The 25,731-nt window shown below is 40.7% G+C and overlaps 1 protein-coding gene across 10 annotated transcripts in view; it reads left to right on the forward strand.

Moving 5' to 3' along the window:
- The window catches only part of pms1 (PMS1 homolog 1, mismatch repair system component), a 118,285-nt gene that overhangs the window by 43,943 nt on the left and 48,611 nt on the right, over window positions 1-25,731 (forward strand). For 9 of the 10 annotated variants that reach the window (XM_041200199.1, XM_041200205.1, XM_041200207.1 and 6 more), the window contains 2 exons: window positions 2,845-3,008; window positions 19,035-19,151. In XM_041200199.1, coding sequence (XP_041056133.1) covers window positions 2,845-3,008; window positions 19,035-19,151 — 281 coding nt within the window. The remainder of the gene's footprint in view (window positions 1-2,844; window positions 3,009-19,034; window positions 19,152-25,731) is intronic. The other variant, XM_041200204.1, reaches the window with a different exon arrangement.

Consider the following 25,731-nt stretch of genomic DNA (forward strand, 5'->3'; position numbering starts at 1 on the left):
ATGCTTGTTTCTACACAGGTCTCTGCCAAGTCCATAACTGACTCTAGTCTCAGCTCATATGTCTCTTTACATCACACTGTAGGCAGTACTGTTTCCTAGTCCCACATTTACCCTTGCAATGCCAGATACTATTATACTGCAGTAATCACCGTGAATGTTAGCAGTTTCTGTCATTGCTGCCACAAAATCCAGGCCATTATGTTGCAGAATGATTTATGAAGCTTATCTGAATCCAGAGATCCAGTTATAATTCTATGTTCTATCTAATAATTCTAAAAAAGAGAAAGAACTTACAGTTATAGTGTGACTGTCACAATCTGAGGATATCCCAAAGCACTTTACAGCCAGTGAAGTACTTTTTTTTAAAGTGTAGTCACCCTTGCAATGTTGGAAAATTGCATGCAGACAGGTCCCACAAACAGCAATAAGATAATGATTAGATAATCTGTTTTGGCGATATTGGTTGAGGGATAAACACTGACAGAACATAGGTGAAAACTCCCCTGCTCCTCTTCAAATATTACCATGGTATTTTTCTCATCCACCTAAGAGAGTCGACTCCATTTAACTCCTCATCTGAGAGGTGGCACCTTGGCCATCAGTTCTGCACTGCAGTATAGATTATGTACTCAAGTTTCTAAGAGTGGGGCATAAAATTTGCAATTTTCTAACCCAGGGATAATAGCCAATGAGCCAAGCTGAAATTTGTATATTGTCTCAAAACGTGATAGATATTAATAGATTATACAGCAATCATGTGCACAAGAGGCCAAAAAGCAGATTATAAAGGAACTAAGAGGCTGAATATGCCTCAATTTGGAGGTGTTTTAATCTTGTGGAATTTAAAACTTGCATAAATTTTCAGCTTTCCTATTTATATCTGTAATACTGTTCTAAATTTGTGTGACAATCAATCCTTAATTAAGCATCATTCTGAAAAGTCATATTACAGTTTCACACATCTACCACTAGATGGAGCTGCTTCAAATCCAAAAGCTGTAGGTCATCATACCTATTCCCACAGGATTACAGATGCACTGCGGAAAATTAGTTTCACCCTAGGGCAGAATTTTCTGGTCGGCGTGTGGGGGTGGGCCCGACACGCCAATGCGTAAAATGACGCACGATGAAGTTGGGTATGCGCCCCGATGTCATCATGCGCCATTGTGATATTTCGTTCGGTGTGCACGCACTGGAGTCGGCTGCGCACTCGCTGAAATGTCAACGGTCTATTAAGGCCATTAAGAAATGAATTAAAACACTTAAGATCGCTGCCCCATCCATGGGTGGGATGAGGTTTCCTGAAGCTTTTATTAAATCAATAAATTGTCATAAATTTACAAACATGTCCCAACTCATGTAACACTGTCACATGAGGGGACATGTTTAAATAAATTTTTACATAATTTATTCCATTGTTGTAAAATCCATTTAATCTCCCTGAGGCAGCTCCGTGCCTCAGGGAGATTGCTACGCTCTTTCGTACAGCACTGGCCCCGACTGCCCCCCGCCCCCCCCCCCCACCCCGCCCGCACAGGTAGCACTGAGCACTTCCAGCTGTGTATTACACTGGGTGGGCCTTAATTGGTCCACCTGCATAAAATGGTGGTGCGCAGCTGATCGTGGGTAGCGATCAGTTCCGCATCCACCCCCGCTTGCCATAGGAAAAATCCTGCCTGTAAATCCATGGAAAAAGTCATGGGAGATCCACTAGTTATAGAATTTTTTTTAATTTCCAGTGCAGTTCTTAAGAAATATTTGCAAAATATAAAGTTAAAATAATTTTTTAAAGTTGATTGGTTACCTGGCTTCTTGGGCATAGAATTTAGTTTATTTCCTAATTTTTTGCAGAACCTTGTGTAAATATGTTGAACTGCACACTTGTTCCATGAGAATAAGCATGATTATCATACTATTCTTCACTTGGGGAAATTAAATACAGTAAGTCCAACTTAAAGTTGTGGTTGTGTTCCTGAAAATCATGACTTTAAGTGAAACGACTTTAAGTGAAATATTGGTTCCCATAGGAATCAATGTTAAAACTGTAGTCAGGTTCTGTAGGACCTTCTTTATAGAAAAAAAACCCCTCTAATTTACAATATTTTACATCGCTAACTTCCTACATTGGTAAATGTATATTTGTATATTTTAACTTGTATATTTTAAACTTAATTTAAGAAAAATGTAACTTTCTACTTACAGTACCTCCTGCTCACTGCCAATCCTACTTTCCGAACCGCCTAGTCCCTGATCCTTCTGGTCGCTGCGGATCCTTCCCCCCCCTGCCCCCCCCCACCAACCCTCCAAGTTGTGGCCTCTCTACCCCCCTCCCCCGACTCTACAAGTTCTGGCCTCTCCCCACTCTCTGACCCTCTGAGTTGCGGCCTCTTCTCCCTCCCTGGCCCATCCTCTCGCCAAACACCCCCGCTCCTTCATTCACCCTCTCGCCGCCACTCTCTCCTGGACTTGATCCAGATCCGATCCAAAGCTGGAGCTCCAATGTTGTGGAAGTGCGAGCCCTAATGGTGCAGAAATGCTGAGCAGCAGCTACTGCTGCTACGATCATGGTTTTTTAAAATGCTCCCACTTGCCACTTCCATCTCCTAAACCCACACTGTGAGCGAGGGCCCGGGAGAAGAACAGTGAGGCAGAAGCAGCTATTGTGGAATCTTTCACCACTGTTTCTGTTTGAGCACAGCAAGAGAAAGGTTTGTGCCAGAAGATGTACATGACAGAATTTATGTCATCAGAATTGTTTCAAAGATAAGTACTTTTATTTTTCAGTGCTTGCTCTCACCTTTTGTCCATTGCTAATTTCAATTTACTGTTGTTCATGTCTATTAGGAACAACTGTGACAGTGCTCAAACTCTTTAAGAATATCCCTGTAAGGAAGCAATTTTACTTCACTGCCAAAAAATGCAAAGAAGAGCTGAAAAAAGTTCAAGACCTCCTAATGGCATATGGCATAATAAAACCAGACCTAAGGATTGTTTTCACACACAATAAGGTAAGGAAAGGTTAGTGTGTATTTTTTTAAATTGGAGCTTATGGACTTTTTCCATATTAGGGTAATGATCATAACATGTGTTGCAAACTTCAAAATATTCCATCCTAAAATGAGGAGTTGTTGAAACCCTAGGTAATTTCCTTTTTTCCTCTGTAAAACACTTAGGTTCTGCTTGACATCTTTCAGTGAAGGTAGCAGAGTTTGGGTGTTCTACTGCCCAAGGGTTTGAACATTCATGCGCTTCACCTTAGATTGTACTAGGCCTAAATCCTGAACCCCTTTTGTAGGTCAGAAATTTCATTCTGCTGTTCTGTTCTTATTTTTGTTTCACAATTTCTTAGGTGCTGCTGTCTCTTTCAAGCACATGAGATCTGATTTCATGTCAAAAAGAATGCCGGACTTCTCTCAGAGAGTTCCTCCATATTGAAGTTGACAATTTTGAATGGCATCTTTGGCTGAGGCCTTGAGGAGGACCATTTACAATAATGTCTTCATCTTCTCATCTAGTTTTGGTCGTACTGTCAGATTTGATGTCCTCCATGTTTCGTTGCAATAGGAAACTAACAGGCATCAGGTTGTGAATCTCTGACTCGATCCCATTTATAATGAGGGTGCTGATATTTCCTATTCTAGTCTCCAGTACCTTGAATGCTGTGTAATACACAGTTAAGTGGTCAATGTTGGTGCAGTCATTTCTATTGTAATTCAACCAATATTACATACATCTAGTACAGGTATTCACTGCATCATGTGGAACATCATTTGAGAGAAATCTTTTTATGGTTAATGTTAGAATTCAGGTCTTTAAGTTGCAACTTGTATGCTGCCTTAAACAGGATGGCAATACCTTATCCATGACCTTAACAACATTCCACTAATCTTCACCAATCTGGTCTGCAGCAGAGTGATAGGACTGATGTGGATACCAGGATAGGATGATGGCGAAAGGCGACATGGAAGTGGGAACTCCCTCAAAGTGTTTCATCCATTGCCCCTCAACCAATGCTCATCATGCTCCCTCATCTCGTGATTGCTGCCCCTGCATAGGTGCAGATGGGGCCCTTGGGCTCCAAAATGCAGATGATGTAGGCTAAAAGCACCTGAGGAGTTGGGGTGTGGATCTTAGCAACCTGCCTGTACCTCTGTTAAAGCCACTCAAGAAGCACCATGTAAAAGTGGTAGCAAGAGTAAATTGGATAAATTATGGTTCACCAAAGGTATTTGTCAATATGCTACATTTTTTTTTATTACCCTACACAAAACTTAATGATTTGTGTCACTTCCCCATCTTGCCCATTGTTGCAGCCTGAGGGCCAACTCACCTTTTCACTTAGCTCTGAAGAAGGGTCATACGGAGTCAAAGCTTTAACTCTGTTTCTCCCCACAGATGCTGTCAGCCCAGCTGAGTTTTTCCAGCATTTTCTGTTTTTGTTTCATCTTTTCACTTGTTTCACAGTGTCTGTCAACACCTGTTTGGATTTTTTGGTGGACAGGTGATTGAAAGATATTTAGTCAGAGGCTTGGTGGTTTTGGTTCTGGTGATAGTCTTTAGAATTTCTGACATGATGTTTCACACTAGGTAAGCCTTTGTGATACTGCGGCATCTCAGGCAGCGATATAAGCAGCTGGTCTCGCAAGGGTGCCCCACCTTCATCCTCCCCCCCCTTGTTCTCCTCACCCAATGGTGAGTGATTAGCCCTTTCATCCACTTCACCTGCAGGCTACAGCACACCGCTATCATTTTGGACTCCCTGGCTGGTGAGTACTGAAGGGCACCTCCAAACCTATCTAGGCACCTGAAACACATCTTTGACATTCTCATAGCTTGCTCAATGACACTTAATTGTCATTTGGTTTTCACAATCATTCAGGCGCCTCATTGGTGGGTTTCCTGATGGGAGTCAGAAGCAAAATTTGAACTGAGTATCCCTCGTTTCCTATTAGTTTGCTTAAGCCTGCTTCTTGGAATAAAGATGCCTGGACTGTTGGACTGCTGCACTATGAAGGAATGACAGCACTGAGGGAATCTGGCGCAGACCTGCCTGGTTGCGCACTGGATGGACAAATACCGCTTGCGGTTTATAAAAAGTCTTGGATGTTGTGATGGTGCTTGGATTGCCACATGTGTACAATCGATGTCACCCTCTACCTGCACAATATTGCGCAGGACACAGCACCCCACTATCAGAGAAGCGAACCAGAGAGACACATTTGAGTGTCTGCTAATTCTGAATATTGTAACTACGGGAATGTTTACATTTGTCCCTGACAAATAATTCATCAGTGACCTACCTGAAGTATCTCGCAGCTGACAGGCCAGAGTATGTCACTGATAGTACTCTGGAAGGATCCATTGATGAAACACATGATGGCAATAGTCACCATCACAGTTGCTGGTAATGCACGGCTACCAGGTCCAAGCATGGAGCAGATCTTTCTGTTGGAGACCGCAGACATCTGCCACCACCTAATGTGACAACCTCAGTCTGCAGAAGTGCTGCTCTTCCAAGAGGTTGAGAAAGCTGAGTCTCTGTCTGAAAACCATGTAACATAGGTGGCATCTATTTGTAACATAAGTGGCACCTATTACGACCTTGGCTCTGCTTCCGTGCACCTCACTCCAGTGCGTGTGCTAATCCCACCACAGTGCATCACTGCCATGAATGGTGATGGTCTTCCTCTTCTGATGTGCTGTCATACATATCCAGGGCACCTTGCATCCTGATCTTGTCAATTGAAACCTTCAAAATTTAAAACACCCCAAGCACTGTCTGCCAGACACTTACCAGAAGAAACTGAGATAGCAGTTACAGTAATTGAGTTTTTATTCAGTTGGGGCAATGAAAGTTAAATTGCCCACCTGAACTGCTGCTCAAACTCACGTTAATTTCCCGAGCCCTAGAAACCATGTTGTACAAGTTATAAGTTGAACCAAGTTTAGGCATCGAAGCAGTTGCTGACTAAAGTAACCAAGAAGCTGCCTAAGAAGCGGAAAAAATCTTGCAAGCAGAGCTATTCCACTTATGTGCACAGGGTCCTGACCCAGGTCCACCCTTCCACCAGGATCTTGTCCAAGGCCATGAGTGTTATAAATTCCTTCATTGTCAACATTTTTGAGCGCGTCACCTCCGAGGCTTCGCACCTCATTCACTACAAGAAGCGCCACACCATCTCAGCCAGGGAGATCCAGAGCGCCATCCGCCTCATGCTGCCAGGGGAACTGGCTAAACATGCTGCCTCCAAAGGCACCAAAGCGGTCACCAAATACACCAACTCCGTTTAGGTCGATCATTCTAAGGATTATAAAAATCACTAACAAAATAGAGTATCTTTAGTTCTCCCGTCAAACAACTTACTCTCTTCTGCCCCCAACAGTAACTTTAATCGCCCTCCAGAAACCACCTGTTGCAAAAGTGTGATTTTTTTTTTTCTGTTTTCTGTAGCAGCTCCCCATGACCTGCTTGAGCGAGATTACCAATTTATGCTAGTTTTGTGGGTAGTTTTGTGTTGTCAACCTATGCCTAATAGAACGTCTTTCATGTTACAAGTCTTGTAGCCCTTAAGGAGAGGAGGCTTTTATCCTTGAGCAAAAACTTGCTTTATATATTAGGAAGTTTGTTTTATACAAAGTCGTTGCCCTCTGGAACAGATTACAGAAGTATGTGATACCCATGGGTTTCTTACCGTCCTTCCAAAGGGAGTTGGACAATTTTCTGAGAAAGGAGCATATTGGATGGGATTCTGATGAGTTATGGGTGCTCTAGTCTCCTGGAACATTGCCTGATTTCCTTAGTGAGTCAATGAGAAATTTCCCAGAGACTTTTCTAATTTAACATTTGTTTCTTTTTTAACACTGACCTTGTACCTGTTTCACGAGAGTGCCTGATTGAGACCTGAGATCAATGGCACAAAATGCTGCAGCATGCCTGGATGGGCTGTGCTTGATAGCCCAGATGATTTTTTTCCTTTTCCTATCACAAGTACCCTATTTTGCTGGGTTCAATTTTAAAACAAATCTTAAGGACATAAGGGAATTAAGGAGATAGGGAGGGGGAGGGAAAGTAGAGTTGAGGTAGAAGATCAGCAATGATCATCCTGAATGGTTGATCAGGCTCCAGGGGTCGTATGTCTTACTCTTACTCCTTTTTCTTATGTTCTTAAGAGTTGGTCTATTTACCCATCTGGCCTTGAATATTTGTAATTTTAATTGTGGCCATTCAGGATGACTCCAATTAGCATCTGATGAAAACACTGCTGTTGTTGCTTTGAGTATTGCTTAGACATTTATCTCAATAGAAAAATAAACCCATCTGGAATCAAACACAGTAAAATACAATATTGGCAGGAAAGAATGTGTTACAGTCCTGAACAAGTATTTGATCAGCAGATATTGAAGGCTTTTCACCAAGGTAATGCTCGGTTTCCATTCATAAATCATTGTTTTAAGATTGTTGACATTCCATGCAGATCCAATCTTGAAGCATTTAGTCTATTTTTGACAAGTCATTCTTAGGGAGCTTTGCTGCCAAGAAATTGTTAAAAGGCTGACTTTATGTTGTTACCAGCAAAATGGAGGAAAAGCTAAGCAGCTTTTTTTATATCTTTGTTCCTAGTCTTAAAGTGCATGTTTTTCTTAAAGCTAGCTTTTAAGAATGGCTGTAAATGGTCAACTGTTTCATTTCAGGAAAGTATATGTTATCTTACTCAAAAGAAAAATAGGTCTGGGATTTGGAATACTGCTCACTATGGAATCCATCATGAGCAATGCACATTTAATTGACAATATGTCTTTATTCTAGTGATATAAGGGCATTCTTTACTGCACTAGTGTTTCCTACTTTCTTCCCTAACCATCCTTGTCTTTCTGAATGAGTGTCTTTGTTCATGCCATTCTTTGGACAACATTTTCTGCTCTGGACCTGCACCAACTAAACAAAAGGCCAAGATACCGTCAAGGTTTAACAGAGTAGAAAAGATCAGGAAGTTGAAATTGGTAATGGTAGCATTGTGGTAATGTTACTGGGAATAGTAATCCAGAGGACTGATTCTTCAGAGACACAAGTACAAATCCCACCGTGGCATTTGGGGGGATTTAAGTTCAGTTAATTCATAATTCTGTAATAAAAAGCTAGTCATTGGTAATGGTAAATCAGGAAACTACTGGATTATTATAAAAACTCTCATATGATTCACTAATGTCCATCAGGGAAGGAAACCTGCCATCCTTATTGAGTCTGGCCTAGATGTGACTCCTGATTCACAGCAAGATGTTTGGCTCTTAACCGCCTTCTGAAATGGCCTAGCAAGCCACTCAGTTGTAGCAAACTGTTACAGAAAAATATGAGCTACCCCCAGCTTTGACAAAGGCACACCCAGCCCAACTGACCCGGCAAAGTTCTCCTCACTAATACCTGAGACTTGTGCCAAAATATTCCACAGACTAGTCAAGCAACGGCCTAACATAGTCATTTTCACCAAAGCATACCTTCCAGCCAATGTCTAAGACTCCTCCATCATCATCCCTGGGTATTTCCTGTCCCACTGGCCAGACTGACTCACGAGATGTGGCGGCACAATGGTAAATTGTTGGGAGGGAGTGGCTCCCCTAGGATTCCTCAACATTGATTCCGGCCGCCATGTAATCTCAAGGCATTAGGTCAAAGATGGGCAAGGAAACCTGTTGATTAACACCTACTGCCCTCCCTCAGCTGATGAACCGGTGCAGATTTATGATTGTCTGGGGAGTCGATGGTTATGGGGGGCAGGCAGGAAAGTGGAGTTATAACACAAGCAGGTCAGCCATAATCTTATTGAATGGCAGAACAGGCTAGAGGGGCAAATTGGCCTACTCCTGCTTAAATTTCTTATGTTCTTATGCTCCTTCATGTTGAACACCATTTGGAAGAAGCACTGAGGGTGGCAAGGGCATAGAATGTCCCTCTGGGCGAGGGACTTCAATGTCCATCATCAAGCGTAGCTCATTAGCACCACTCATGACTGAGCTAGCCAAGTCCTGAAGGACACACTGCCAGACTGGACCTTCAGGTTGTGAGAGAGCCAACAAGAGAGAAAATCTACTTGACCTCGTCCTCATCAATGTCCCTGTTGCAGATGCATCTGTTCATGATATTACTGACCACTGCACAGTCCTTGTGGAGACAAAGTTCTGTCTTCACACTGGGATAAACGTCTGTTGTGTTGTGTCACACGACCACCATGCTAAATGGGATAGATTGAGAACAGATCTAGAAGTTCAAAACTGGGCATCCATGAGGTGCTGTGGGCTATCAGTGGCAGCAGAATTGTATTCAACCACAATCTGCAACCTCATGGCTTGCATTTCTCTCACTCTACCATTGCCATCAAGGCAGGGGATCAACTCTGGTTCACTGAGGAGTGCAGGACAGCAGCAAAGGCATACCTAAAAATGAGATGCCAACCTGGTGAAGCTACGCTACAAGACTACACCTCTACCTCCTCCTGAAGTCCCAGCATCACAGGTGCTATTCTTCAGCTAATTCGATCCACTACATATGATATCAAGAAACGGCTGATGGCACTGGATGCAGCAAAGACCCTGCCAACATCCCAGCTGTGGTACGGAAGTCTTATGCTCCAGAACAAGTTGCACCTTAGCCAAGCTTTTTAAATACAGCTACAACATTGGCATCTACCTGACAATGTAGAAAATTGTCCAGGAATGCCCCGACTATAAAAAGCAGGACAAATTCAATCCAGCCAATTGTCACCGGATCAATCTACTCTCAATCATCAGCAAAGTGTTGGAAGGTGTTTTTGACACTGCTATGAAGTCCACTTTTTCAGCAATAACCTGCTCATTGATACTCAGTTTGGGTTCTGCTGGGGCACGATTCTGGACCTCTTGACAATCTTTATCCAAACATTGGTGAATAAGCTGAACTCAAAAGGTGAGGTGAAAATGACTGCCCTCAACATCAAGGTAGCATTTGATGGAGTATGGCATCAAGGAACATAGGAACAGATGTAGACCATTCAGCCAATTGAACCTGCTCCTCCATTCAATTAAATCATGGCTGATCATATACTTCAACACCACTTCCCATACTATTTCCATATGCCTTTCTCCAAAAATCTATTGATTTCTGTTTTAAACTTGCTCTATGATTGAGCTTCCACGGCCCTCTGGGATAGAGAATTCCAAAAATTCACCACCGTCTGAGTGAAGAAATTCCTCCTCATCACGGTCCTAAGTGGCTTACCCCTTATCCTGCGATTATGTCCCCTGGTTTTAGACTCACCAGCCAGGTGAAACATCTTATCTACATCCACCCTGTCACGCCTGTAAGCATTTTGTAAGTTTTAATGCGGTTACCGTTCATTCTTCAAAATGTTAGGGAGTACATACCCAGTCTCCCCAATTTCTCCTCATAAAACAATCCTACCATTTCAGGGATTAATCTGGTGAACCTCCATTGCACTCCCTCTATGGCAAGTATGTCCCTCCTTAGGTAAGGAGACCAATTTTGTGTTGTGTATAATACTTCTAGTATGATCTCACCAAGGCTCTTTACAGCTGCAGCAAGACATCTTTACTCCTGTACTCAAATCCCCTTGCGATGAAGGCCAATTTGCCTTCCTAATTGCTTGCTGCACCTGCATGCTAACTTTTAGTGACTCATGAACAAGGACACCCAGGTCCCTTTGGACATTAGCACTTCCAACCTCTTGCTATTTAAGAAATATTCTGCCTTTCTGTTTTTTCTACCAAAGTGAATAACTTCACACTTATTCACATTATATTTCATCTGCCATGTTCTAGCCCATTCACTTAGCCTGTCCAAGTCTCCTTGAAGCCTCCTTGCAACCTCCTCACAATTTATGTTCCCATCCAGTTTGGTGTCATCAGCAAATTTGGAAATATTACAATTGGTCCCCAATCATTTATATAGATTGTGAACAACTGTGGCTCCAGCACTGACCCCACTAGTAACAACCTGCCATCCTGAAAAAGGTCCGTTTATTCCTATTGTTTGCTTTCTGTCTGTTAACCAGTTTTCAATCCATACTAGTATATTTCCCCCAATCCCATGCGCTCTAATTTTATTTACTAACCTCCTGTATGGGACCTTATCAAAAGTCTTCTGAAGACCCAAATATACCACATCCACTGGTTTTCCTTTATCAATGCTAGAAGTAATATCCTCCAAAAACTGCAGCAAGTTTGTCAAATACGATTTCCCTTTCATAAATCCATGTGGACTCTGCCCAATTTTACCAGTCTTTTCTAAATGTCCAGTTATCACAACTTTTATAATAGATTCTAACATTTTCCCTACTACTGACATCAAATTAACAGGTCTGCAATTCTCCCTCTTCCGCCCTTCTTAAATAGTGGGGTTACATTTGCTACTTTCCAGTCTGCAGGAACCTTTCCAGAATCTCTCAAATTTTGGAAGTTAACCAACAATGTATCCACTATCTCTCTAGCCACCTCCATCAGCACTCTGGGATAAATCTCATCTGGTCTAGGGGATTTATCAACTTTTCAAGTACTACCTCTTTACTAATACTAATTTCTTTTAGTTCCTCAGTTTCACAAGTTGCTTGATCGCCTAGTATTTCTGGGATATTTTCTGCATCTTCTTCCCTGAAGACAGACGCAAAGTAACTGTTTAGTTTCTCCGCAATTCCCTATTCTCCACTATAAATTCTCCTGTCCCCACCTGTAATGGACCCATCTTTGCCCTAGCTAATCGTTTCCTTTTCACATATCAAAAAAAGCTTTTACAGTCCTCCTTTATGTTTCTAGCTTGTTTGCATCCATATTCTCTTTTCCCTTTCTTAATCAGTTTCTTGGACCTCCTTATTGCTGTGCCCTAAATTGCTCCGAATCCTCAGGCTTACCATTTTTTCTGGAACCTTAAAAGCCACTTCCTTGATCTAATGCAATCTTTAACTTCTTTCATTAACTACGGATTGATTTATCTTTCTCTTTGTGTGTTTGTGCCTTAGAGGAATGTATATTTGTTGTAGACAGTGTAGTATTTCTTTAAATACCAGCCATTGCCTGTCTACCATCAAATCTTTTGGTGTATTTTGCCAATCCACCAATACCTCTCATACCTTCATAATTTCCTTTCTTCAGATTTAAGACTCTAGTTTCAGAACGAAATATATCGCATTCAAACTTAATGCAAAATTAAATCATATTATGGTCACTATTTCCCAAAGACTCATTTACAGCAAAGTTATTAATTAACCCTTTCTCATTACACAATTAAATCAGAAATAGCCAAATCCCTTGTTGGCTCGTCAATGTACTACTCCAGAAACCCAACTTGTACACACTTGAGAAATTCCTCCTCCTGAACATTAGTGCTGATTTGGTTAACCCGGTCTATGTGTAAATTGAAGTCGCCCATTATTACTGTATTAGCTACGTTGCATGCATCTCTAATTTCCTGTTGTGCCCAACATTAGCAGTACAGTTTGTTGGCCTATAAACCAATGTTTGCTGTGCCTTGCTGTTTCTTAGCTCCACCCAAACTGATTTTACACCTTGATCCATCGATGTAAGATCCTGTCTTACCAATGTATTAATCTCATCCCTTATTAAGAGTGCTACCCCACCTTTTCCTTTTTGCCTATCCTTTCTGAATGCCAAATATCCTTGGATATTCAGTTCCCAATCTTGGTCACCCTGTAGCCACGTATCCAAAATGGCAATTAAATTATACCCATTTTGTACATTCAAATCATCAACCTTTTTGTGAATGCCACATGCATTCAGAGAGACTGTCTTTAATTCTGCTTTTTTAACATTATTTTCCTGATGCTTTTTGATGCTTGCCTATGCTTCATCAGTCTTCTGTTTTTGCTTTCTACTTTTCTACTTCCTTTTACCAGTTTTGCTTCCTTCGAATTTGAGCTCTCTCTCAGGTTCCCCCCTGCTGATCTAGTTTAAGCCCTTCCCAACAGCACTAGTAAATCTCCCTGCAAGGAGGTTAGTCCCAGTCCTGCTAAGGTACAGCCCGTCCATCTTGTACAGGCCCCAACTGCCCCAGAACCGGTCCCAATGTTTCTGAAATCTGATGCCCTCCCTCCTACACCAGTTCTCCAACCACATGTTCAGTTGCTCAATTTTCCAATTTCTATGCTCACTAGCAAGCTTTAGAGGTCCTGCTTTACAATCTCCTTCCTAGCTCCGTGAAATCTGCTTTCAGGACCTCATTCCCCCTTCCTACTCAAGTCATTGGTACCGACGTGAACCACGATCTCTGGCTGTCTATCCTCCCCCAGAAGAAAAACCTGCAGCCGCTCCGTGACATCCTTGACCCTGGCACCAGGGAAGCAACATACCATCCTGGAGTCACGTCTCCAGCCACAGAAATGCCTGTCTGCTCCCCCAACCAATGAATCCTCTATCTCTACTGCTCTTCCCTTCTTTTTCCTCCTGTCCTGCACTGCTGAGCCGCCTGTGGTGCCACTAATTTGTCTCTGACTGCACCCCTCCAAGGAACCAAGTCCCTCACCATTATCCAAAACAGAAAACTGATTAGCGGGCAGGACCTCAGGGGACTCCTGCACGGCCTGCCTGGTTCTTTTGAGCTGCCTGACAGTCACCCATTCCCTTTCTGCCTCCAGGCTTCTAAGCTATGGTGTGCCCACCTCTCTGAATGTACTATCCACATAGCTCTCAGCCTTGTAGATGCAATGTAGTGACTCTGTCCGCCCTCGAGCTCTGAAACCCAGAGCTCAAGTTTCTACTGCTGGTGACACTTCCTGCACATGTGGTGGTCTAGGTCACCGGTAATATCCATAACTTCCCACATACTACAGGACACACATTCCATGTGACCAAACTACCCTGCCATATCTTAAATTTACTTCACTTATTTTAACTACTTTACCCTGAAGAAAACCCAGAGTCAGACTGTGAAGAAAATTCATACAGACTTAAAACTTAACTCTGTTTCTCTCTCCACAAATGTGCCAGACCTGCTGAGTTTTTCCAGCATTCTTTGTTCTGTTTCATATTTCCAGCATCCACAGTATTTTGCTTTTATTAGCTTTATTTTACATTGGTTTACTTATATTAATTATACTTAGCCTTAACTTAATAAACCTTACAACTGTTGATGAACCTAACTAATACTGATAAATCTGACAAATGCTTTACACACTTATCAAGTTACAAAAAACCTTCCTTAAAGCATCTCTTTCCCCCGTGCGCTGAATTCCCACCCAAACCTAATTCGCTACTCACTCAGTCTTTGTCTTCATATCACTCAGGCGTCATCTCCTGACTGTGCATCCCTTACTGACCGTGCAGTATGAAAAACCTGACTCATATATAGACCCTCTGATGAGTCATAAGCTAGTTTAACTTCCTGCCACAGTAATTCACGCCAATGGAACCAATTACTTTCAGCTGAGTAAGCGAGAGCCCTAGCAAAACTGAAGCCAGTGGGAGCGGGCGGAGGTGGGGTGGACTCTACTCTGGTTGAAGTCATGCCTAGCACAAAGGAAGGTGTTGTGGTTGTTGGAGGTAAAAATCTCAGCCCCGCAACATTTCTGCAGGAGTTTCTCAGGACAGTGTCCTAGGCCCAACCATCTTCAGCTGCTTCATCAATGACCATTCCTCCATCATAAGATCAAAGATGGTGATGTTTGCTGATGATTGCACATTATTCAAAACTATTTGCAACTCCTCATAAACTGAAGTAATCTATGTCTGCATGCAGAAAGGCCTGGACAACATTCAGGGCTCATAGGTGGCAAGTAACATTCGCACTACACAACTGCCAGGCAATGACCATCTCCAATGAGACAAAATCCAACCGCTTCCTCTTGACATTCAATGGCATTACTATTATAATCCTGAAAACTATAGGAGGAAGAACCGGCTGAGAGAAATAAAAGGTTCTACAAAGTCCTGGGAAAGAATGAGTTAGAGCTTAATAAGTCATGCTTTCAACACATGTTGATGTAGAAAGGAACAAGGGCGTAGGATAGTGTATTTGCAGTTTGTGGTGAACAAGAATGAAAAATTCATAGCACTGAACCATAATAATACAGTATAAATAGAAGAGACCAGAAAAGTTTCAGTGGCCACAGAAGAGTTAGAGTCTAGAGGTGAGAAACAATGGTTGATTAGGAAAGGGATTTGAAACCGTCTGTACCGATTGCACAGGGATCATTTCAGGGTATAGACTCTTAAAGAAAGACGTGTTCCATTGTGAGGAATGCATTTGGACCCAAGTCCCAGAAGAAAAATAATGTACTTAAATAACTGTGTTACCTCACCTATTGTTAGAAGATTGTAGAAACCCACAGGAAATTTTGGTTTTGCATTTTGTTTTTGTTTTGATGCCTCAAAATTCCTCAAGTATGTTTATTACCTAACTTGGTTGTGTCACTAAAATGTGAACAGTAAATTACTAAAACAAGAACTGCCCTGTTTATATTTCACATTTTTAAATGAAATTTCATTATGATACTGTAGGTGGCAGCAGTACTTTGGTGTGATTGCTATCTTGAATTGGAAAGCAGCGTTTCCAAGAAATTTCTTGAAAATTTCAAGAATAAATACCTTCCAATTAATCTATTATCTATAATCAAGTTACTAGCACTCTTAAAGATGAATTTAGTTCGAATTGCTTTAGACCAGTAAAAGGATAACTTATTGCATAGCTTATTTTTAACTGTGCAAAACAGCCAGTGCAAGAAATTTCTATTTGATTGACAAACCCCCTTCCAGCTTTGAACATTGATATCCTTGAAAACAGAATTGTAAACTGTTTATCAACCAGTATCTGTGTAGAGGTGTACTAAATTTTCACTTAAAATTAGAACACCCTATGTGTGGTGTGCAGCAAGTAAAATGCTCCCACCTCAGTGTTCAATCTGTTTACCAGCATATGTCCTTAGGCCAAGAGATTGTGCACATTCTTTGCCCAAAGAGTGGTGAGAACGTGGAACTCACTACCACAAGGAGTAGTTGAGGTGAGTAGCACAGAATCATCAAGGGAAACACATGAGGGAGAAAGGAATAGAAGGATATGCTGATAGGATTAGATGAAGTAGAATGGGTGGAAACATAGAAAATAGGACCAGTAGTAGGTCGTTCTGCCCTTCGAACCTGCTCCGCCATTCAATATGATCGTGACTAATCCTCTATCTCAACACCATACCTCTTGACGCCTTTAGAGTCCAGAAACCTATCTATTTCCTTCTTGAATATGTTCAGTGACTTGGCCTCCACCATCCTCTGAGTGAAGAAGTTTCTCCTCATCTCAGTCCTAAACGGTCTACTCCCTGTCCTGAGACTGTGACCCTTGTTCTAGACGCCCCCCCAGCCAGAGGAAAAATCATTCCTGCATCCCGTTTGTCCATCCCTGTCAGAATTTTACATGTTTTATACAGTCCATCCAAAGGCTAAAAGGACATAGATCAGTTTGTTCAAATGGCCTGTTTCTCTGCTGTAGGATATGGCTTATCCATTTGTTTGCCCTACTGTATTGCACAACGTTTCTAGTTGGATTGTTTGATTAATTTGCTAGAATGCCAGAGCAGTACTTTCCAGAAGCCAAAACAAATTTGGTATCTACCCAAGCATTCCTGTAGAATGCGCTGTTCTGTATTTTAGACTAACAAGCAACACTATTAGGGGCACTGAGAAAACAAAGTGAAGACCAAAACATTTGAATAGCAAAGTTTCAAGAAGAAGGCTGTGTCTTCTCTTCTGTTTTCTTGGAACAAAATTCAGTTTATGCTGTGAAAATTTATCATTGGAATAAATCTGAATTTTTTTAAGGTTACTTTTCGTGCACTGATGAAGATAACCAACAAGCAATGTGAAGAGGAGGTGCATTTCTGGCCAGTTACTGGCATTGAAAATAAATTGATCTCACTGAGAAATAAATCATTCTGTCACAATGACATTGCACAAATGTCAACCAGTGCTAAATGCTGACGGGTAAATTACTAATGTTTGAAACGTTGGCACAGTGCTTTGCCCTTCATATTGGGGATATAGTTTTTTTTTAAAAATAAGTGATAGTTTTGAAAACACTAATCCTTTTTGCATAATCTCCCTTGAAATGGTTTTGGAGAGAACTTCCACATGATAAACTTTTAATTAGAAATCCTTACTTCATTCTAAACTTGTCGTTCAGCAGCTCTCTGCAGATTTTGTATCACATGTTTTGATCAAGTTTCAAAGTTGCATCTTACTATTTGGGACGTTGTCAAACTAAATCCAATATATTTCACTGATTAACTTCTTTACAGAATGATTTAGTTTGTTGCTGTATGTGTGTACATCTGTAATCTTTTTGACTTTTTGACAGGTATACCAAACATAAATTGTGCAGGCCAAGAAATGTGAGCAGAGTAGCTTACTTCTGTAACATTAGAAATGGCTTATATTATTTTGCATATCAGGATGTCTATATATTTTAAATGATGCATTTCAGGGTAAGATATTTCTGATGAATTGCAATGCCCTTGAGCATTTTTTTGAGCAAATTTTTAAAGTTTTGTTGAATTCCTAGATTTTTGACATGCAATGTCATTTTCTCTTTGCTTCATGTACAAAGATAGTTGTAATGCGAATAATCGAATACTTGTACCATATTATCTTGCATAATATTTTGGGAGGGTGTGTGAAGAGGTCATCACTTGCATTCTGCTTTATAAAGGTTCAAGGGATTCCTAGTTGCAGTGCAATTTTAGTTTCACATTGAATCAGTGACCTAATTCTGGTATCCTGTAGAAATGTGTAAGGATATATTTTAACCTTGTGCAAAAATCAAAACTACTTATGCTTTCTGATTATGCGTTCCTCAAGAGTGGCCTCTTCATTGAGTGAATGTCACATGGTCCTAGGCGACTTATAAATACCACAGTGTGAATGACGTTATCCCATTTTGTACAGTTGTCATAATATTGTTTTTATCACTAGTCAGAAGTAGTGCACGCTTACAAGATCTGAATTGTTTTCACTTTCAATCCTAGAAACTCATTGATACTTACTAACAGATTTTGCATGTAGTTGGCTTTTGAGTTAATTGAGCTGGGTTTGTTATTGTATCATTTTGTTTCTTGCAGTCCAGATGGTTCTGTGAACATATCAGACAGGTGGATGATACAGCATTATGAAACTATATATGTAAAGCAACCACTTTAAATACATACAGAATGAAGAGGCAATATCTTTCAAATACCTGGAATATAGTTTAAATTTATGATTTGCTCCAAATTATTATGAACCTGACTAACCCCAGAAGTGTGGGGTAAAAGATCTTGATTGCCTTAACATTCTGAATCTCCTTCATCCACTACAATAACAACTTGCATTTATATAGCAACCTTTCACATAGTAAAACAAATGCCCCAAGATGGTTTAGTAGATTAAATCTACTGGAAATTTGACATGAACCATGTAAGCAAATATTGGAATAAATGACCAAAAGCTTTGTCAAAGAGGTAGCTTTTAAGGAGTGTCTTAAAGGAAGACAGAGAGATGGAGAGGTTTAGGGAAGGAATTCCAGAGCTTAGTGCCTAGCCAGCTGAAGGCATGGTTGCTAATGATGGAGGATTAAAATCAGCGATGCACAAGAGTCCAGAATTGGAGGAGCATAGAAATCTCTAGGGATTTGGAGCGTAGAAATCTCTAGGGATTTGAAAACAATCAGAGGAATTTTAAAACTGAAGCATTGCCGGAGTGGGAGCCAATGTAGGTCAATGAGCTAAGGGGTGTTGCTATTGCTGAAGTGCTGCCTTGTGCCATATATCCTGTTAACTGCTATCATTACAGTGTTGAGATAAGCTTTGCATGGATATACGTATCTGTGTGTGTGGTTATATATTATACATAATATTTTATACATAAATAATATAAAATGTATGGTGAAATAAGTATATATGTTTAGTACTGAAAACCTTTGTGAAGCTGTGTAATTATATAAACCTCCATATAACTTGACCTAAACAAACCTAAATTTAGTACTAAGAATTTGATTCTCTGCCATCATATTTCAGGCAGTTGTATGGCAAAAGGCCAAGGTGTCGGATCACAAAATGGCCCTGTTAACAGTTCTGGGAACTGCTGTGATGGTCAGCATGGTACCCATCCAACATCATGAGCAAGAACCTGAGGTCAGTATAAGGTTACACTGATTATACTTGGGAAGAGGGAAAGAAAAATCTATGCTCAGCAATTTAATGCAATTAGTTTTCCCTATCAACAACTTTGCACCATGACAGGCAACCTTATGTCAACTGTTTATTTGATAATTTGATTCAATAAATAACATGATATTTTCTGGAGTATTTTATCTTACTTAAAAAATACTAAAACTTCAGAAAGCAAATTTAAAAACTGCTTAAAATGTTATAACTTTAATATTCTGATAATTGACCCTCACTTCAAATCTACTAGTTTTCATTTTTAAGGCTCCATATACCAATTACCTTTTCATTTTTATTAGTTTTGAGAGGGCAATGAGTCCTGAACCTGTCAAGTACTTGGGGAGTAGTTCTATGACTTTGCAGTGCCCGCTAGGAATGGATATTGGAGCTTTGAGTACGCATTACTTACTGTGGCGAGTAACTCACTTCCTGACTTCCCAGAGCCTGACCACCAATTACAAGGCACAAGTCAGGAGTGTGATGGAATACTCTCCACTTGCCTGCATGAGTGTGGCTCCAACAACACTCAAGAAGCTTGACACCATCCAGGACAAAGTAGCCCGCTTGATTGGCACACTATCCATTACCTTAAACATTCACTCCCTCTACCACCACCAGTGCACAGTGGCAGCAGTGTATCATCTATAAAATTCAAGGCAGCAACTCACCAAGGCTTCTTCAACAGCACCTTCTGAACCCACAGCCTCTACCACAAAAAAGACAAGGGCAGCAAATGCATGGGAACACCACCACCTGCAAGTTCCCTCCAAGCCACACACCATCCTGAAATGAAACTATATCGCCATTCCTTCACTATCACTAGATCAAAATCCTGGAACTCCCTTTCTAACAGCACTGTGTGTGTACCTACAGCACATGGACTGCAGCAGTTCAAGAAGGCAGCTCACCACCACCTTCTCAAGGGCAGTTAGGGATGGGCAACAAATGCTGGCCAAACCAGTGACCCACATTCCATGAAAGAACACATAAAAAAGTTACAGACCAAATGGTCAGAAAATTGCAGGCCATGTGCCCAAATTTCCAGTATACGCTCTCTGGTGGGCCAGGCACCCCAATAAAGGCATGGAGCCAACAAATCATGCCCTTATTCTATTTCCAAATCTGCAATATAATTTATACACTGCAGAAATAAGCTGTTAAATACTATAATGCTCTAGAATTGGAGGTGTAAACAGTCAATATAGGATAGAAATTTACTACATTACTCTTGTAAGTAAACTAGCTTGGGATCACTCCCTCCATGTTCTTGGGCCGTCTGTGGTTCTCTGTCCTCTCGGCTGTTGCTCTCCAGTAAATGAGGTCTCTCATTTCAAACTGTATTATTGCATTCCTACTTCTAAAACTAAAATAGTAGAAGGAACTCTACCGTGACTTAACAACTGTACTCAATATCTATGCCAAGTATTTATTGCCCAACAAATTCACAAAATATGGGCTGATTTGTTGGATAAAGTAAACGCCTTGTGCCCTTCCTTTAAATACATCAGGTGCAGATAACAGTACATAGAGTTGAAGGGTGACAAATGATATGCATGCTGCTGAGTAGTGTTCAGTGCTAGTGGTCTAAAAAGAGAAAAAAAGAACTGAAGAATGCCTAAAACAAATAAGTACACAAAATATTAATGCTTTCTATAGAATTATAGAAATTTAGCACCGAGGGAGACCTGTGACAATGTTTGTTGCGCATATGTAAATTTCATTTCACCATTCTTTCCTCATACTCTAATATTTAATTCCCTATTTAATATCATGGTTAATTTACTTCAATAGCTATTTGCCGTGATGCATTCCACAATTGAATAACTTTGTTTCAAAACATTTCCTCTAACCTCACTTTTTAACATTTTTCCTACTAAGCCTAAACTTCTGCTTCTTCTGGTTCACAAAATATTGGAAACCATTTTAAAACTCCTGTTTGGGGAGGTGGTGGTGTAGTGTTAATGTCACTGAACTAGTAATCCAGAGGCCCAGGCTAATGTCCTGGGGACATGGGTTCAAATTCCACCATGGCAGCTGGTGAAACTGAAATTCAGTTAATAAAATCTGGAATTGAAAGCTAGCCTCAGTAATGGTAACCATGAAACTATCATCGATTGGTGTAAAGGACATTAATGGGGATGTTCGCTGATGATTGCACAAAGCTCAGCCCCATTCGCGACTCCTCAGATACTGAAGCAGTCCATGTCCAATACGCAGGCTTGGCTGACAAGTAGCAAGTAACATTCACGACACACAAGTGCCAGGCATTCACCATCTCCAACAAGAGACAATCTAACCATCACCTCTTGACATTCAATGGCATTACCGTTGCTGAATCCCCCACTATCAAAATCCTGGGGGTTACCATTGACCAGGAACTTAACTGGGCTAGCCATGTAAATACTGTGGCTACAAGAGCAGGTCAGAGGCTATTCTGTGGCGTGTAACTCACCTCCTGACTCCCCAAAGCCTTTCCACCATGTACAAGGCACAAGTTAGGAAAGTGATGGAATACTCTCCACTTGCTTGGATGAGTGCAGCTCCAACAACATTCAAGAAGCTTGACACCATCCAGGACAAAACAGCCAGCTTGACACCCATCCACAAATGTTCACTCCTTCCACCACTGACAAATAGTGGCAGCAGTGTGTACCATCTACAAGAAGCACTGCAGAAATTCACCAAGGCTTCTTAGGCAGCATCTTCCAAACCCACGACCGCTACCGTTTAGAAGGACAAGGGCAGCAGATTCATGGACCACCATCACCTGGAAGTTCCCCTCCAAGCCACTCACCACCCTGTTTTGGAAATATATCGCCATTAATTCACTGTCACTTGGTCAAAACCCTGGAACTCCCTCCCTAACAGCACTGTGGGTGTACCTACACCACAGGGACTGCAGCGGTTCAAGAAGGAAGTTCACCACCCCCTTCTCAAGGGCAATTATGGATGGGCAATAAATGCTGGCATAGCCAGCAACTCCCACATCCCATAAAATTAATTTTTAAAAACCCATCTGGTTCACTAATATCCTTTAAGGAAGGAAGTCTGCCATCCTTACCTGGTCTGGTCTACATGTGACTCCAGTCCCACAACTGCACTCTGAAATGGCCTAGCAAGCCACTCAGTTCAAGGGCATTTAGGGGTGGGCAACAAATGATGGCTTTGCCAGCCTACGCCTGCTCCTAATTCACATATATGTTCATATGACACCCACATCCCATGAAAGAATTTTTAAAAATTCTGTATCCCCCACCCCAATAATCCTCTCTGCAATAATGAATTATTTTTTCAAGTCTCACGTTTCAACTACACTTAACTTTGGATCCTGCAAAACTTATGTTACAATTTGTGTGGCTCCTGTGTAATTTCTCTAATGAGGTGCACATAATGCTCCAGCTATGGCTTAAACAATAGTTTTTGTACAGTTTATCAACATTTCCTTGTTTGATATTCAATTATTCCTATGTATAAACTCCAGATTTCCATTTGCCTTTTTATGGTATTTTTCAATTGCAATCCTGCTGTTAAAGATCTTTGAATCTGTACTGCCAGATATGTTCTTAACATTTCATTGAAAACATCTAAGTCTATGGACAGAATTTTTGCCTCGGCGAGCGAGGGCAGGGCTCATTCGCCGAGGCGTAAAATGACGCGGGGTGACGTTGGGCGTGCATCCCGACGTCACCGCGCATCATTTCGATTTTCAGTTCGGCGGGCATGCAGCCAAGAATTGTCAAAGGCCTATTAAGGCCATTTAAAAACTAATTAAAGCAATAAACTGAGCTGCCCGTCCAACATTAAGGGCAGGATGAGGTTTCATGAAGTGTTTATAAATTGAATACAAAATTTTTTTAAAAATTCATTCACGTTTCCCAGCTCATGTGACACTGTCACATAAGGGGACATGTCTTTAAATTTTTTCTTTTCTTTATTTAGCTTTTTAAAACTTAAACTAATCTAACTGAGTCACCTCTTCTGTGCTGTTTTGCGCACATGCGTGAAAGAGCGCAGGCCCCAGCTCACAGAATCCCCACCCCACCTGCACAAGGAGCACTCAGCGCTTCTGGGCGCGCGCCACGCTGGGCAGGCCCACCCACGTAAAATGGTGGCCGGTTCGCACCACCCCCCGCACAAACCCCCTCCCCCCCCAAAGGGGGGAATGTTCTCCCCTATATTTCCATTTTCTTTCCTTTTCCCCACAATATATTATTTCATAGTTATATACTTACCACACACCTGTCCATTCCTCCAATTTGTATCTTCATGAAGTTTTCCATTCCCAATTTGTCATGCCATTAATTTGATGTCATTAGCAAATTTTATATTTATCCCTCTGTCATTTTGAAAACAGGTTATTTATATGTAAACAAGATCCAAATGTGAATTCCAGAAACAGACCACATTTTGTCTTCACAAGAAACATTCATTTACTCCTATGCTGCCATTTTACTGCTGAGTTTTAAACTTTGTAACAAGTCTCTCATTTGACAAATGCTTTTGCAAATAGATCACATTCATTATATTCCCTTTGTCCATCTATTCAATAATTTCCTTGAAAAATTTGAATATGTTTATCGAGCATGACCTATATTTGACTAATAGTGTTTTTTAAACCAATATTTTCTTATGATCTCTTGCAATTTTCCCATTTCCAAAGTAAGGCTCACTGTTCTATAGTTCTTTAGTTTTTATTCCTTGTTAATCCTTTTCCCCTTTTTTTGCACAGTGGTGTAACATGTGCATCCTCTAGTTGATGTTGCGATATAAAATTGGTAACTTGTGGTTAGTGTCTCTGGTACTTTAAGATACTGAAGGCAATTAGGGATGGAGTTCAACCTATCAGACCTGGTGACCTAGCAATTCTAAGTCCCTTTAGAACAGCATTCTTTGAAACTCATATCAATTTCTGTTTCCTTCAAATACTTTTCAGTCTTAATTAATAAATTGAAAATTTCTTTTGAAAAGTATTTATTTACTGTTTTATACTAATCTCCTGTGGTGCTTACATCAAAGGGGACAAGCCAAGATATACCTCAATAGAGCTATAACTCAGAGACACTGGAGCAGCAATCTTCTTGCTCTTCAGGGCCATTGAAAGAAAAATGTTCAGTACCTAACTGACATCAAACCTACCAGTCTGAGACACCTGGAATGGAAATGGATGTCAAATTGTCACTTTGCTACCAGCTAATAGGATTTCACAATGCTACGTTACAATACCTTACCATTGTTGCTGGTTTTCAAAGAAGTTTGGGGAACAGAACCTAACCCTTTGTTTATTGTGAGTTGGAATGGCAAGTTCTTCATTACTACTGAACACCTACACCTGGTTAAAAACTTATATTTATTATAACTAAAGCTGTTCTCATTTTCTACTATTCACTGTTGTCAAATATTGTGATAACATTAAAGCATTGTGTTTGAGTTTATAAAAGCTAATGAACTTTAAGGTTTAGCAAATAGCACACAGTTTTAAATTAATCTTTTAAAAGAATCTGTTAGACTCTATTCAGTAGGCTCTATCAGAGGGTTCTCAAAAACCAACTGCAGAAACCCTAGCAATGGTCAATGTGCGTACAAATGGCATTCTTGCTTTTGTTAAAAAAAAATTTTACTGTAGGCCTATAAGGATTGTGGCCTTTGTTAAGGAAGAGTACCTCAGAATTAAGAAAACCATTTTTCTATGGCATAGGGAACTTTGTTTTCTTTAAAAAAAATCTTGCTTGTTGTAATATATTTAGAGCTTAAAGCAGTGCTAGGTCACAGTAAAAATCAAAGAAAAACTCCTTGTAAGTCCAATATTTAATCTCATGATCTTCCGTGTTACAACCCTAAAATTGAAATTATTACATAGTTACAAAAATTAGAAAAGCTATTAGCTTGGATTTTGCAGTAAACATGATGATGAAGCTATCAGCATTCACTGTTATCATGGATTAAATCGAATAGCAAATTCTGGAGCCCACATGTACATAGCTAAACATGAAAATCAAGAAGTTGCTGTCCAGTTTGCCCTGCTCTTCCATAAGCTTTGCTGTACTGGCACCTCGCTGAGACATTCAGCGTTCTAACAAATGACGGGTTGTGAAGTTGTGATATTTAACCACCATATACCCACATTAAGAAAAGTTGGGGGGAGGTTCATTCAGACTCAAAACATCAACTCTGTTTTTTTCTCCACAGATGCGATTAAACCTGCTAAGTTTTTCCACCATTTTCTGATTTTCTTTCAGATTTCCAGCATCCGCAGTATTTTGCTTTTATCTTTAGAAGAGTTAGGGCTTGTCCAAATATCCTCTGACACTAAAAAATTACACTTACAAATGTGGAGGCTCATTCTCATTTTTTTTCTCATTTGCCTCGTTTTCTTAATCATTTTTTTCTTATTCTCCTCGCTGAACATGATTTTACAGTGAATTAAAATTTTAATGTACACTTCCTGCTGACTGAAAAATTTGGTTGTGCTGTGCCCTTGTTTTTAGCAGTACTGGTGCCAATTTCAGGTCCAAGATGGAGCTCACACCATGTATGCACACTTCACTGG

Source organism: Carcharodon carcharias, chromosome 12 (assembly GCF_017639515.1).
Source record: "Carcharodon carcharias isolate sCarCar2 chromosome 12, sCarCar2.pri, whole genome shotgun sequence".
Lineage (NCBI taxonomy): Eukaryota > Metazoa > Chordata > Chondrichthyes > Lamniformes > Lamnidae > Carcharodon > Carcharodon carcharias.